We start from the raw sequence: 14087 nt of genomic DNA, 5'->3' as shown, positions 1-14087 counted from the left end.
GGGAACAATTCTCCTTTACCATTTGGATCCAAAGTTTCAAGAGGCAAAGAAAGAAGCAGTTGGTGCCTTCAGAGGACATGCCTTCCCATGGATGCCAATCTGGCTGCTTTGTTGGACACTGAAGACTTTTATGCTATTCAAGTGCTGATAACCAATGAGGGAAATCAATGTCTCAGCCTCTAGATCCAGACTGAGTCCGATTACATGAATGCTGACTCCTGATTCTAGGCTTTTGTTTCTTAGTTTTGCTCTTGTGTCTTATGCATTTGCATCCCTTCTCATCCCCCTCCTGCTACTTTGAAAGATTAAAATGTGGGGAAATACAACAGAGGTGCTTGTTCTCATGATACAAACTTCCCCACATAGCGCAAGATCCCCTTCTGCGAACACTCATGGCAGAAGGCCCAGCGACAAAGAAACTCACAGAAGTGGCAGGCCCCTATGGTGGGGTAAACTACAGCTTTACACAAGGGTTCACTTGGTGGAAGTAGGGATTAAAGGAAACCTAATGTGTATGATAAGGGTGTGCAATCTTTGATCCTATTGCTGTTACCAATGGAAATGAAATTAAATATGAAGTTAATTATTGGTTAATGAGTAAAGATTAATTATATGATCATTGAAATTAGATTGGAAAACTGAAAGTTACAGCTTTTCTTTTTGTTAGTAATATAGGAGATTTGATGATTTGACTAAATTGATTACTTGATTCCAGTACAATATCATTAACTCCAAGTGCAGTGATAGCATCAGTCAGCCACCAGGAGGAGCCAAAGGGCAAGTGAAGGGAGACCAGAATGAAAGAAAAGTCTTGGATTTATTTTTTCCCCTCAATATGTTCTAACAATTTGATTTTTTTTTTCTCATCAAAAAATGCTTCATGTCCAGGGCCATCCCAGAGCAGTGTAAAGCTCTCAGGACAAGCTCGATCTAGATGAGTTAAAGTGCTTATGGACAGAGCTGACAAAAGGACATACAATAATTAAGATGATGAAAAATAACCAAGTGTAATAATATTTACTAGTTTCAGAGGAACAGCCGTGTTAGTCTGTATTCGCAAAAAGAAAAGGAGTACTTGTGGCACCTTAGAGACTAACCAATTTATTTGAGCATGAGCTTTCGTGAGCTACAGCTCACTTCATCAGATGTTCATCACAACATCTGATGAAGTGAGCTGTAGCTCACGAAAGCTCATGCTCAAATAAATTGGTTAGTCTCTAAGGTGCCACAAGTACTCCTTTTCTTTTTGCGAATATTTACTAGGGCTGTCAAGCAATTAAAAAAATTCATCATGATTAATTAATTGCACGATTAACCCACAATAGAATACCATTTAAATATTTTTGTATGTTTTCTATATTTTCAAATATACTGATTTCACTTACAACACAGAATACAGAAAGAAAAGGAGGACTTGTAGCACCTTAGAGACTAACCAATTTATTTGAGCATGAGCTTTTGTGAGCTACAGCTCACTTCATCGGATGCATACTGTGGAAACTGCAGAAGACATTATATACACAGAGACCATGAAACAATACCTCCTCCCACCCCACTCTCCTGCTGGTAATAGCTTATCTAAAGTGACATGGGCTATTACCAGCAGGAGACTGAGTTTGGGGGGGGGGGGGTGAGAAAACCTGGATTTGTGCTGGAAATGGCCCAACTTGATTATCATACACATTGTAAGGAGAGTGATCACTTTAGATAAGCTATTACCAGCAGGAGAGTGGGGTGGGAGGAGGTATTGTTTCATGGTCCCTGTGTATATAATGTCTTCTGCAGTTTCCACGGCATGCATCCGATGAAGTGAGCTGTAGCTCACGAAAGCTCATGCTAAGGTGCCACAAGTCCTCCTTTTCTTTCTGCGAAGACAGACTAACACGGCTGTTACTCTGAAACTGAATACAGAGTGCACAGTGCTCACTTTATTGTTATTTTCAATTACAAATATTTGCACTCTAAAAACCCAAAGAAATAACATTTTTCAATTCACCTAATACAGTTACTCCTCCCTTAATGTCATCCTGGTTAACGTTGTTGATCAATTAGAGAACGTGCTCGTTTAAAGTTGCACAATGCTCCCTTACAACATTGTTTGGCAGCCACCTGCTTTGTCCGCTGCTTGCAGGAAGAGCAGCCCCTTGGAGCTGGTGGGCGCCTGGAACCAGGGTGGGCCAGCAGCCCCCCTGTCAGCTCCTGTAAAGTTCCCTGTGCAGCAGCCACCCAGTAGGCTGGCAATGGCCAGGCAGTTCAGGTGTCCCTCCCCCCACTGCCATGTGCTGCTCCTGCCCTCTGCCTTGGAGCTGCTCCCGGGAGCCTCCTGCTTGCTTGGAGGGGTTTGGGGGGGGAAGAGGGGTGCTAGTGTCAGGGTGTCCCCCTCCTCCCCACTGCTCCTTTACCCCATCTCCACAGAGCAGTGGAGGGGACACAACAGGGCTCAGGATGGAGGGAACTTGCTGGCAGCAACTGCTGTCTCAACTTGCTGATGTACTTAAAGGCAATGTACTTAGAGCGAGGTCAGCGTACTTAAAGGGGCAATGCGCATCTCTCCCTCCCTCCTCTCGCTCACACACCGTGTGTGACTCTCGTTCTCTGCTATGTGGTCCCCCCACCTCCATTTTGCTGCTGTGACAAAACTCTGTCCTTGCCTCCATGGGTCCCGCGGTTCCTGGCGGATTTCACTAGCCTCAGAGGCTCACTGTGACCCTCCCCGTAACCCTTCTCTCTCTAGAGACAAGGGTCACAGTCTACTGAGCCGTTTCACTTATCCTGGTACCAGAGATTTGTTTAGCCTGGAGCTAATATATCTATCTCCCACTACTTTTCTATAGCCAGCTGGCCTTGCAACGTCACACTGCATACAGTATTAAATTGTTTGTTTAAAACTTATACGTGTGTGTGTGTACACATACGTGTGAAAAATAGTCTTTTGTCTGGCAAAAAAAATTTCTCTAGAACCTAACCCCCCTCCCATTAATTCTTATGGGGAAATTAGCTTTGCTTAACATAGTTTCACTTAAGTAGCATTTTTCAAGCACATAACTACAACATTACGTGAGGAGTTACTGTACAAATACTAATACAATCTCTATCATGAAAGTTGAACTAACAAATGTAGAATTGTTACAAAAAATAACTGCATTCAAAAATAGAACATTGTAAAACTTTAAAGCCTACAAGTCCACTCAGTCCTATTTCTTGTTCAGCCAATCGCTCAGACAAAAGTTTCTTTACATTTGCAGGAGATAATGCTGCCTGCTTCACAACATCACCAGAAAGCGAGAACAGGCATTCACATGGCACTGTTGCAGCCAGCGTCACAAGATATTTACGTGCCAGATGTGCTAAAGATTCATATGTCCCTCCATGCTTTATCCACCATTCCAGACAACATGTGTCCATTCTGATGATAGGTTCTGCTTGGTAACAATCCAAAGCAGTGCAAACTGACACGTTAATTTTCATCATCTGAGTCAGATGACACCAGCAGAAGGTTGATTTTCTTTTTTGATGGTTCAGGTTCCATAGTTTCCGCTTCAGAGTGTTGCTCTTTTAAGACATCTGAAAGCATGCTTCACACCTCGTCCCGCTCAGATTTTGGAAGGCACTTCAGATTCTTAAACCTTGGGTCGAGTGCTGTAGCTATCTTTAAAAATTTCACATTGGCACCTTCTTTGCATTTCGTCGGATCTTCAGTGAGTGTTTTTAAAATGAACAATGGGTGCTGAGTCATCATCCAAGACTGCTATAACACGAAACGTATGGCAGAATGCGGGTAAAACAGAGCCAGAGACATGCAATTATCCACCAAGGAGTTCAGTCCCAAATTTAATTAATGCATTTTTTTGTAACGAGTGTCATCAGCATGGAAGCATGTCCTTTGGAATGGTTGCCGAAGCATGAAGGGGCACACGAATGTTTAGCATATCTGGCACGTAAATACTTTGCCATGCTGGCTACCAAAGTCCCATGCATCACTATCTGATGACATTGTAAATAAGAAGTAGGCAACATTATCGCCTGTAAATGTAAAACTTGTTTGCCTTAGCAATTAGCTGAACAAGTAGGACTGAGTGGACTTGTAGGCCCTACAGTTTTGCATTGTTTTGTTTTTGAGTGCAGTTACCTAACCAAAAAATAAATAAATCTACATTTATAAGTTGCATTTTCATGATAAAGAGATTGCACTACGGTACTTGTATGTGATGATCTGAAAAATACTATTTCTTTCATGATTTTACAGTGCAAATATTTGTAATAAAAAATATGAAGTGAACACTGTACACTTTGTACTGTGTTGTAATTGAAAGCAATATATTTGAAAAATGTAGAAAAACATCCAAAATATTTAATACATTTCAATTGGTACTCGATTGTTTAACAGTGCGATTAATCACAATTTTTTTGTTAAATCACGAGTTAACTGTGATTAATTGACAGCCCATATGTTTACCTAGTAAAAGAAAACAATACCTTCATTTATTTTGAAATTAAGAATTTCAAGCAAATAAAGTATTAAGTGAATAGAAAATAGTTTGCTCAGTCTGTGACTTTCTAGGACCTCCATGACTTCTGCAGCTGGGTGGCCCCCAAGCCAACTGCACCTGCCGTTGCTGGGGCAGTCTCGGACAACCATGCCCCTCCCCCCAGCAGCAGGAGGAGTTTGGGTGTAGGAGAGGGCTGAGGTAAGGGAGGCGGTGGGGGCTCCACGGAGTCAGGTAGGGAGCCTGCGCCAATCCCAGCTCTGGGGGGGAGGGGTGGCGGGCAGCCCATGGGCTCCACAGCCACCCTCCCCCCTGAGCACCCACAGCACAGTCCCGCTGCCCCCCTCCCCCCCCCATACCCAAGAGTTAGTCAGGGGTATATAGTACAAGTTATGGACAGGTCACAGGCTGTGAATTTTTTACTGCACATGACCTGTCCATGACTTTTTACTAAAAACAGCCGTCACTAAAATGTAGCCTTAGTCATAGTCCAGTGTCTGGGTGACTCAGTCTGGAGCTGGGGACCTCAAGTCTTGTGACTCAAACTTCCCCTGATGAAGTGAGCCCAGCCTCTCCAAGCTCTGCTCACATAGCCATTAGCATGTGCAGACACACTCAGCAAAGTTACATGAATGCTTTCCCTGGCATTCCTGAACAGATACAGAACCCACCTCATAGCCCACAAAAGCTTATGCTCCAATAGGTCTGTTAGTCTATAAGGTGCCGCAAGTGCTCTTTGGTTTTTTTAGATTTTTAATGAGTGAGTGAGTGAGTGTGTGTGTGTGTCCTGAGCAGCGTAAGATGTGCATTTCTGAGTTGCAAAGCTGGGGCTGAGGGCTACGAGATGGGTTCTGTATCTGTTCAGGAATGCCAGGGAAAGCATTCATGTAACTTTACTCAGTGAGGGACTGTCCTTCAGGATAGGTTATAGATCCTTGATGATGCACTAAAGAGGTTTTAGTTGGGGGCTGAAGGTGATAGCTAGTGGCGTTCTGTTACTTTCTTTGTTGGGCCTGTCCTGGAGTAGGTGACTTCTGGGTACTCTTCTGGCTCTTCAATCTGTTTCTTCCCTTCAGCAGATGGGTATTGCAGTTATAAGAATGCTTGATAGAGATCCTGTAGGTATTTGTCTGTCTGAGGGATTGGAGGAAATGCGGTTGTATCGTAGAGCTTGGCTGTAGACAATGGATCGTGTGATGTGGTCTCGATGAAAGCTGGAGGTAAGTATAGCCGTCAGTATAGGTATAGTATATAGTACCTATAGTATAGGTAAGTATAGCCGTCAGTAGGTTTCCGGTATAGGGTGGTGTTTATGTGACCATCGCTTATTAGCACTGCAGTGTCCAGGAAGTGGATCTCTTGTGTGGACTGGACCAGGCTGAGGTTGATGGTGGGATGGAAGTTGTTGAAATCATGGTGGAATTTCTCAAGGGCTTCTTTTCCATGGGTCCAGATGATGATGTCATCAATGTAGCGCAAGCAGAGTAGGGGCATTAGGGGACGAGAGCTGAGGAAGCGTTGTTCTAAGTCAGCCATAAAAATGTTGGCATACTGTGGGGCCATGCGGGTACCCATAGCAGTGCCGCTGACTTGAGTCCATCAAAGGGTAACATGCCCCAGCCTTCATTAATCTGAGAAGAAATCCTCAAAGACTTCAGTCAAATCACACTGGTTTAATGAAACCACTAAAACAAGTTTATTAACCAGAGAACAATAGCTGTTAAGTGACAAGTAATAAGTGAACTGGTTACAAAAGTGTTACCAAGCTAAATAGGATTTGAAAGACAAAGGTATCTCTCACCCCCAAACTTTCAGCAGTCCATCCAGTTAGGACCAAACCTCCCAGTTCAATGATGGTTCTTTGTCTTTCAAACGATCTTGCTACCGGACTTACCCTCTGGCTATCCAGGAGTCCACCAAATGGCCCCACTTAGATCTTGGCCTGCCACCTTCCTCACAGCTTGGGGTGCAGGTAAAGACATTTCCCCCCCGCCCCCCAACCCCTGCTTATCCAAGCTATGCTCCTTCCTGCCAGCAGTTAAACACCCTCACTGCACTGCCATAAAACTTTGTGTGGCATCTGTGCTAACCCCATTAACATCCATGGGAACCCTAGATTATAAACTGGGGGTGCACCTGACACCCCACCTGAAATCAAGGGGCCATCAGACACCCCATGCCTGAGACCAGGACTCCTGGCATGCTTGGCGTCACACAGCCCTAATGAAAGACAGTCCCTACCCTAGAAAACATGGTCTGCTAGGTGGGGAGAGGAAACTGAGGCACAAAAGGGACACCCCCCTCAAAGCCATGGGATTGGGCACAGCTCTGGCCAATGAGGTGGGTGTAACCCTGTGCCTCCTGGGTCTTGTTGCAGAATGTCAAAGAAGCATATGCCCTTTAAAGCAGGCTCTCTCCTTCACTGTGGCTGCAGGGTCAGTGCTGTTCTCCTCACAGGGATTGTGAAGCTAGACTGGGGCCTCAAGCCCTGGCTCCTGAAGTCAGATTGCTGCATGAGTTTACCTTTCAGTTTCTAGCCTGCAGCAAGCCTGAGCCAATCGTTCAGTGAGGGGGGGAGCTGCCCTGAGCATGAGTGATGCTGCCTAGGTCTGATCACTTGGCAAGGGGGTGATACGTCCTGAGCGTACACAACGCTGCCTGAGGTGATCACTCAGCGACACAGGGAGAGCTGTCCCAAGTGTAGCTGTGCAGCAAGGCAACATGATTGTCACTGGGGGGAGCTGCATGCAGGGAGGAATGCAGCAGCTGCAGACACAGCCCTGGCTGTCAGGTAACATACCCAGGACCATCATCTGCCACCAGAACCAGCACTGCTTAGGGGGGCTGCTACAGCACACTGTTTGCTGTACTCCAACCCTCTTACAAGGTGTGTCTGGAGGTGTGCCTGGAGCTTCTTCCTGGGGACACTCATCTAGGCCCCCTCCCACAAACAAGCACCCTTTCACATGGGCAGCAGGCAAGAGCTTAGTGTGCTTTTGGCCTCCAGAAACTCATCCCCTGTAGTTAAAATCCCACTGCAGAGAATTGCATACTGCCCTAAGGGGACTTTATTTGAAAGCGTCATGGGTGGATCACAAGGGTCAGAGGTCATGTCAGTGCCCAGCTCTGACCCAGCTTGTGTGTGTGGAGGAAACCCACTCCATGGCAACTCAGAAGGGAGGGGTTCCCACAAGCTGACCATGCCCCTCTCCAGAATGGTGAGGAGGGGTCTCTGCAGCTGAGCTAATCAATATACAACAATCAAACTGCACTGTACAACCCATTTGTCCATAGGCCATGCCTAAATGAGGCAGGTGGGCTGAGATCAGGAGGGCAGAGGCAGCTGCCACAGTGGACCCTTGGGTGCTTGATGCTAGGCTCAGCATGGACAGAGGCCACAGCTCCCCTGCTCCTAGGGTCTGCTGGTTCACAAGGCACCATTGGGCAGACCACCTGTGGATGAAGTGGATAAGATTCACCAGTTCCTCCTCCGTGCCCCCTGGCTGGCCCCACCAGTATCTTCAGGGGTGCTAGTATCTTGGGACAGGCCACCCACAGCTGCCTCCTCAGCTGCCGCCTCATTGTACTGGGTGCTCCAGGCCTTGGGATCCTTGCTCTGGATCTGATGAAAAGAGATAGGAAGAGGGGATTGAGAGAGCTGGGCTGTGATCTCCCCTGGGGCCTGCATGGGCAGCAGCAGCCCTTAGGGAGCATATGTCTACTGCCCCTGTGAAGGACTCCCCTGCCCAGGGACCCTGAGATACCCCCAAACCTCAGTCCCCTTGGTTGCCTGGGGACTGTCCCCCCATTTCCCCAAGACCTGCCCCCTAGGGTTTTAGTCTTCACTTCTCCACAGTCCCCTATTAGTGACCCCTCAACCTCCAGGCACCCAAGCCTTAGTCCCCTTGGGGGCTCAAGCACTGCTCCCCCTAAATCCGAGCCCTCCCCTTCCTTAAGTCCCAGCAGGCAGGTACCTTGGCGACAAAGCGCAGGATCTGCATCTTGGAGGTCTCCCTGGCAGCCCGTGCCCCCCACTGGAACTCAAACTCGGGTGGATCTGTGTGGGGTATGCGGTTGTATTCCAGGTACCTGATGGGGGAAGGGCATAGCAATCAGCAACCATGACCCCTTCCCCAACCCGTCAAATCACCACCCCCCTCTACTGTCATTGAGCCCACATCAATCCCTGCTTCTCCCCCCCCCCCACCACCTCCCAGCCCACTTCCTCCTGAAGAACAGCTATGTGACCCCAATAACCTGCTCCCAGCATGGCCAAATAGGTAGAGCAGTAGGCTCAGGACACCTGGGCTCTAGCTGGCCTGTTACTCCTGTGCTCACAGCCCCTTTGGGTGTAGGCTCCACCCCCGACTGCAACTCCATGCCCCTCCCCTTCACAAAGGCCTTGGGGCCCTCCATTCTCCAAAGCCCCTGAGGCCAGTCCTCCTTCCTGTTGCCTAAGAGAAAATGGGTTGCTGGATCTCCCCAGCCCACAGAGAAGGGCAAAGGGCTAGCCCAGCCTGTGTGCGTGTCCGATGCCCTCCGGCACAGGGAACCAGCCTCCCGGCTGACTGCATGAGGGGGCAACAAGATAATCTGCGGCGTGGTATAAACAGCAAGGCTATGGGCTCCGCCATGGCTGCTCTGTGCACGCCGCCCACGTGGGATTTGAACTGCCTGCCCCCAGGCTCGCAGAGAGAGCAGCCATCCAACCTGCTGGGCCACTGCGGCACCCCGGACAAGACCCAAATCCACTAATGTGCAAGGACGATGAGTGACAGAAAGACTCCTGGGTTCTGTGCCTGGCTCTGGGAGGGGAGTGGGGCCTACTGGTTAGAGCAGGGGGCTGAGCGCTAGCTCTTCACCTCCCCTATCCCACTAGGCCATGTGACTTTTTTATATTATAAATGTGACATATATTCCCCATTCATTCTTTTTTAATTAATATTAAAATATATATATTTTTAATATACATTAAAAAAGAATGAATGGGGAATATTTATGTAATTGTGATACTACATATAAAACAGGCCATGTGAGGTATTGGGGAAAGGTTTCGATCATCTGAATGTCACTGATCTAAATATGTATATGATTTTTCTTAACTTCATATGCATTACTGTGTTGTATGGTTGTCACTAAAATATGCTGAGAGGAAGCGACCAGATACTAGCTCTCCAGAGACAATGCCAAGGAAAGCAACCAACGCCCGGGAGGCTGTCAAACAACTATTAACAGCCATTGTCCACCAAGGGAATTACAATTCAATGACTTACTGAGACACACTGCGGTACTGCTTCACCTTGTGAATCAGCAATGCCCACCAGACATGTCTGGACTTGTGTTCTCCAAGCATATGGACTAAGAGTATAAAACAGAACACCACAGCCACATGCTGGGCCTTTCTCCTGATCCCACCTATTCTGCAAGCAACAAAGACATTCAGAAGACTGAATACTCCAACAGAGGCGGCTGGCTCAGGTTTAAAGGACAAACCTGTATATTAAGGACTGCAATATCCAGTGGGGTGAGAAAAACTGCTTTACCTAGATGTTGCCCAGTCTAACAGAGTTGAGAGTTTAGACCGAGTGTTTATATTATCTTTTGGTAACTAACTGACTTTTTGCCTATCACTTAAAATTTATCTTTTTGTGTTCAATAAACTTCTTTTACTGTTTATCTTTACCAGTGAGTTTGCCTGAAGCGTGTTGTAAATCTGCTCAGGTTTGCAAAAGCTGGTGTATATCCACTTTCCATTCATGAAGTGGTGAACCAATTAATAAATTGGTATATTCCTGAGGTACAAGACTTGGGGGGGGGGATTTGACTCTGGTGCCTTTCTCTGTGAGATCCAGGAGTGGCTCTAGGACCATTCATGCAATCTAGCTGGGTGGGGGGCTCCACATGTGGTTGTGCTGAGTGATCACAGCGCCTGGAGGGGGTTGCTGCTTGTCACTAGCAAAACATTGAGACACAATAGCCCAGGCTGGAGAGTTAAGGAGGCACAGCAGTCCCACAGTCCCCAGGCTGCACCCCAGCGATCCCATCACAGACCTCACTCCCCTCCCAGAGCCAGGCACAGAACCCAGGAGTCCTGGCTCCCAGCCCATCCTGCTCTAAGCATTAGACCCCACTCCCAACCCCTCCCAGACTTGGAACTGAGGCATCCTGACAAGCCCAAACTTACTTTTGGCGGACAAATTCCTCAGTCACCAACTTCTTGACATCCCCAAAAACCTCGTGTCTCACTCTGGAGGGGTTGTGGATAGGAACGTGTTAAAAGGGCATGGCCTCAGGGCACAGGCCCGCGCTGCTCCACCCCCACTCTGCAAGCCCCTTCATTGATTAGCTGGTGCCCAGAGAGGGAGGAGCCTGCAGCTGGCAGGGGACAGCATGAACCCCTGGTATCCCAGACCCCGCACATACCCAGGGTCAACTCGCAGTCTCCTCAACATCTCCCACACAGCAGCTGAAAGGGCAAAACAAGAATGTCAGTCAGGAGGCAGAGCCTACAGGGAAGGGGCAAGGCCCACAGGGAAGGGGCAGGGCTTACATTCTTTGGCAGCATTGCCCTTCATGAAGAGGAAGCTGAGGATGACAGTGAGGAGGCCCAGCTTTGCTGTGCAATCATCCCTGCAACACACACAAGAGGGGTGTCACTCACCCAGGGAACTCTGCGGAGGACTGGGAACTGGACAAGGAAGTAGAGGGTTTAATGGCAGAACAAAGATCCCTCTCAAACCTTCCAGAGCTGGAAAAAGAACCCTGGCATCCTGGCTCCCAGCCTCCCCCACTCTACCCACTAGAGCCAAGGACAGCCGATAGACCTCCCAGCAGACCTTCAGCCACATGGACACTGCAAGGCAGCCTTCTGGTCACTAGGGGGCAGAGGAACACAATGCCAGGATGGGGGCATGCAGGGATCAGCCATGGCAGTTTTATGTAGGGTGGGGTTTGGTGGGTGGGTGGACCCTAATGACAAGGATTAGCTCTTAAAAGGCTTGGAAGCCTCTGTCATGCTGCCCCCACCCCAGCCAGCCAGTCCCCTCCCTCTCTTACTGTTTCAAGTTCTCCCCTTCCAGGCGTGGCAGGTTGCTGACCAGGATGTAGATGTGATTCTTGGCATCTATCTCCACCAGCTGCATCCCAAAAACCTGGCGGGGGGGAAGGTGAGGTTAATTTCAGAGGCAGGGGATGGGGAGTGGGGTCTTGTAGTTAGAGCAGGGCATGATGAGTTCTATCCCTGACACTGGGAGGTGAGTGGCAAGAGGAAAGGGCTGCAAGTAGCCAAGATAATATCGACCCAGAACATTAAGGCTATGTCTACACTACGGACATAATGCAGCTGCTCTTTGCCAGCATGTAGCCTGTATCCTCTGTAGCCACTCTATGCTGGTGGGAGTGAAACTTAGGTCGGTCAGGGGTGTATTTTTTCACACCCCTGACCGACAAAAGTCATAGTGCAGACAAAGCCCAAGGCAAACAACAGCTTTAAAAGATTTGTAAGGATCACTCAGCTGAAAGATAGTCCCTCATGCAACACGGTGCCCCCTAGCGCCCAGCACCGACTGGCAGGGGAGAGTGCCCCCTGCCAAGCCCCCGCAGCACAGCACCCCTAGTGCCCAGCACTGATTGGCAAGGGAGAGCAACCTCTGCTGAGCCTCCCAGGGGAGAGTGTCCTCAGCCGAGCCCCCCCCGTTCCGCTCCCCACAGCGTGGTGACCTGCTGGAGGTTCCTGCCGGCTCTCTTAATGATCTCAGAATAGACGCTTTTGTAGTCTTTGATGACATTCTTCAGGATATCTACACAGGGGAAGAGAGGGAAACATGTTACAGCTATTCCCATTGCTCCTAGAACCCCCTGCTGGCAAGACAGGGCCCATGCAGTGGTAACCCTCTAACCCAGCAGGGCCAGTAGCAGAACCACTGGTCTGGAGTTGCAAATTTTTAATGACTGTTTCAGCTACATTCCCCTCCTCATCAGATACCCCCTCCCGGGGATCCCGCAACCTGCATCATGGGGATCTAATTTGATTCTCTGAAAGTTTCAAACATTATTGGTGACCCATATGAAGGGGACTGTGAAACGAGGACTCCTGGGTTCTGTCCCCACCTCTGTGAGGGGAGTCAGGTCCAGTGGTTAGAGCAGGGACAGCTGGAAGCCAGGACTCCTGGTTTCCATCCCTGGCTCTGGGAGGGGAGTGGGGTCTAATGGGTCAGAGCAGAGGAGGAGGAGGAGAGTCAGAACTCCAGGGTCCTATCACTAGCTTTAAGGGGGGGAGGGGGAGTCACTGTGGCCAAATGGCTGAGTCCTGGCTCTGCTGCCTCAGAGATCTGGATTCAGACTGAGTGGGGAATAGAAGCGGCCTCAGGGAGCCCCTCTGGTAATTTGAGGGGGGCCGCAGACCCTCCACTCCAAAGTCCATGACCATCTAACAGGCCTCTTACCTGCCCGTTTGATGGGGATTTTCTTCTGATCCTTGACCAGCAGGTATTGCACCAATTCGCTCACCTGCAGGTGGAGAACAAGGTGCATTACCCAAAGGGAGGGGGGCTCCCACGGGGGAGGAACAGGCCCCCCACGTAGGGTTGCCAGTTTTGATGTATTCCTGGAGGCTGCATCCTAGGACACAATCTTCCATTCAAAATTAATCTTTAATTCCGGGATAACTGGCAACCCGCCCCGCCGTGTCTCGGAGGCCGCCCCCACCTTCTGATCCACTTGAGCCGGCGAGAGTCTCTCCAAGCTCCGCTGCACCTGGCTGGCGCCCTGGGTCGGCCCAGAGTCCTCGTCCGCGGCCGCGTCTTCCCCCTGCGCGGGGCGGGAGGCGCGTCAAAGCAGAAACCGGCCAGGGGAGCGCTGAGGCACCGGGCACGGGCCGTGCCCCGCCAGCCCCGGAGTGTCCCCAAGGCCCGCTCCGTACCTGGGCGGGGCCCGGCCCCTTACTGCGCCTCTTCTGCGCCATGGCTGCGGCCGGCTCCTCTCCCTGAGCGGGTCGCTGGCACCCGGCGCGCAGCCTCCGCGGGACTCAGCGTCCGCAGCCGCCCCCAAGCGCGGCCCCAGGGCCCAGGCCGGGAGAGGGCCCCTCACCCCGACCGCGGCTGTCCCGCTCGCGCCTCCCTCCGCTTCCCGCGCGGCCAGACCACACCACCACCCTCTGCGCATGCGTCACCGCTTCGCGCGCGCGCGCCCTTGCCTTGCCTCGCCTCGCCTCTCCTCTTCGCCTCCCGCCAGCCCCGCCTCCTTCAGCGCCCTTCCCCCTCCCAGCCCCGCCCCCTTTAATGTCATCCCTCACCCTGCCCCGCCCTCTGCCGCTCACTCCTTACGGCCACACCCCTTCTAAAGCCCGGCCCCCGCAAACGCCCCGCCCTGAAGCCCCGCCCACCGGGTTTGAAATGCGGCGCGAAAATGGCCCTTGGTGCCCAGTCATGGGAGGGCGCCCCTCCCCCACACCACAGCGGAGCGTGCCCCAGGCCCTGGCCTCCTGGCCCCTCACCCCCCGTGCTAGAGGCTCACACGTGTCCCCCCATCGCACCCCCGTGGCCACAGCTCCTGAGAGTTTCAGTCAGCGTTTACAGTTTGGTCCAATGGCTCTCGGCACCC

At 50.3% G+C, this 14087-nt stretch overlaps 1 protein-coding gene across 3 annotated transcripts; it reads right to left on the bottom strand.

Moving 5' to 3' along the window:
- Nucleotides 1–6159: 6159 nt before the first annotated feature.
- On the bottom strand, nucleotides 6160–13646 carry LOC125631811 (non-structural maintenance of chromosomes element 3 homolog). 3 transcript variants are annotated; one of them, XM_048839079.2, is made up of 10 exons: nucleotides 13408–13644; nucleotides 13194–13295; nucleotides 12932–12995; nucleotides 12207–12286; nucleotides 11544–11638; nucleotides 11038–11117; nucleotides 10911–10953; nucleotides 10672–10734; nucleotides 8462–8576; nucleotides 6160–8109 (listed from the first exon to the last, which is right to left on the bottom strand). In XM_048839079.2, exons 1-10 carry the CDS (start codon nucleotides 13447–13449, stop codon nucleotides 7963–7965), a joined length of 831 nt encoding a protein of 276 aa, XP_048695036.2. In that variant the 5' UTR covers nucleotides 13450–13644; the 3' UTR covers nucleotides 6160–7962. The 3 variants fall into 3 exon arrangements, with proteins under 3 accessions (XP_048695036.2, XP_048695037.1, XP_048695038.2); XM_048839080.2 differs by lacking the exon at nucleotides 10672–10734 and having other exon boundaries at nucleotides 13408–13646; XM_048839081.2 differs by lacking the exon at nucleotides 13194–13295.
- Between the last annotated feature and the right edge of the window lie 441 nt (nucleotides 13647–14087).

Source organism: Caretta caretta, chromosome 27 (assembly GCF_965140235.1).
Source record: "Caretta caretta isolate rCarCar2 chromosome 27, rCarCar1.hap1, whole genome shotgun sequence".
NCBI classification, from domain to species: Eukaryota; Metazoa; Chordata; order Testudines; family Cheloniidae; genus Caretta; species Caretta caretta.
Note: the sequence above shows the minus strand (reverse complement) of the source record. Positions and strands in the feature narration are given on the sequence as shown.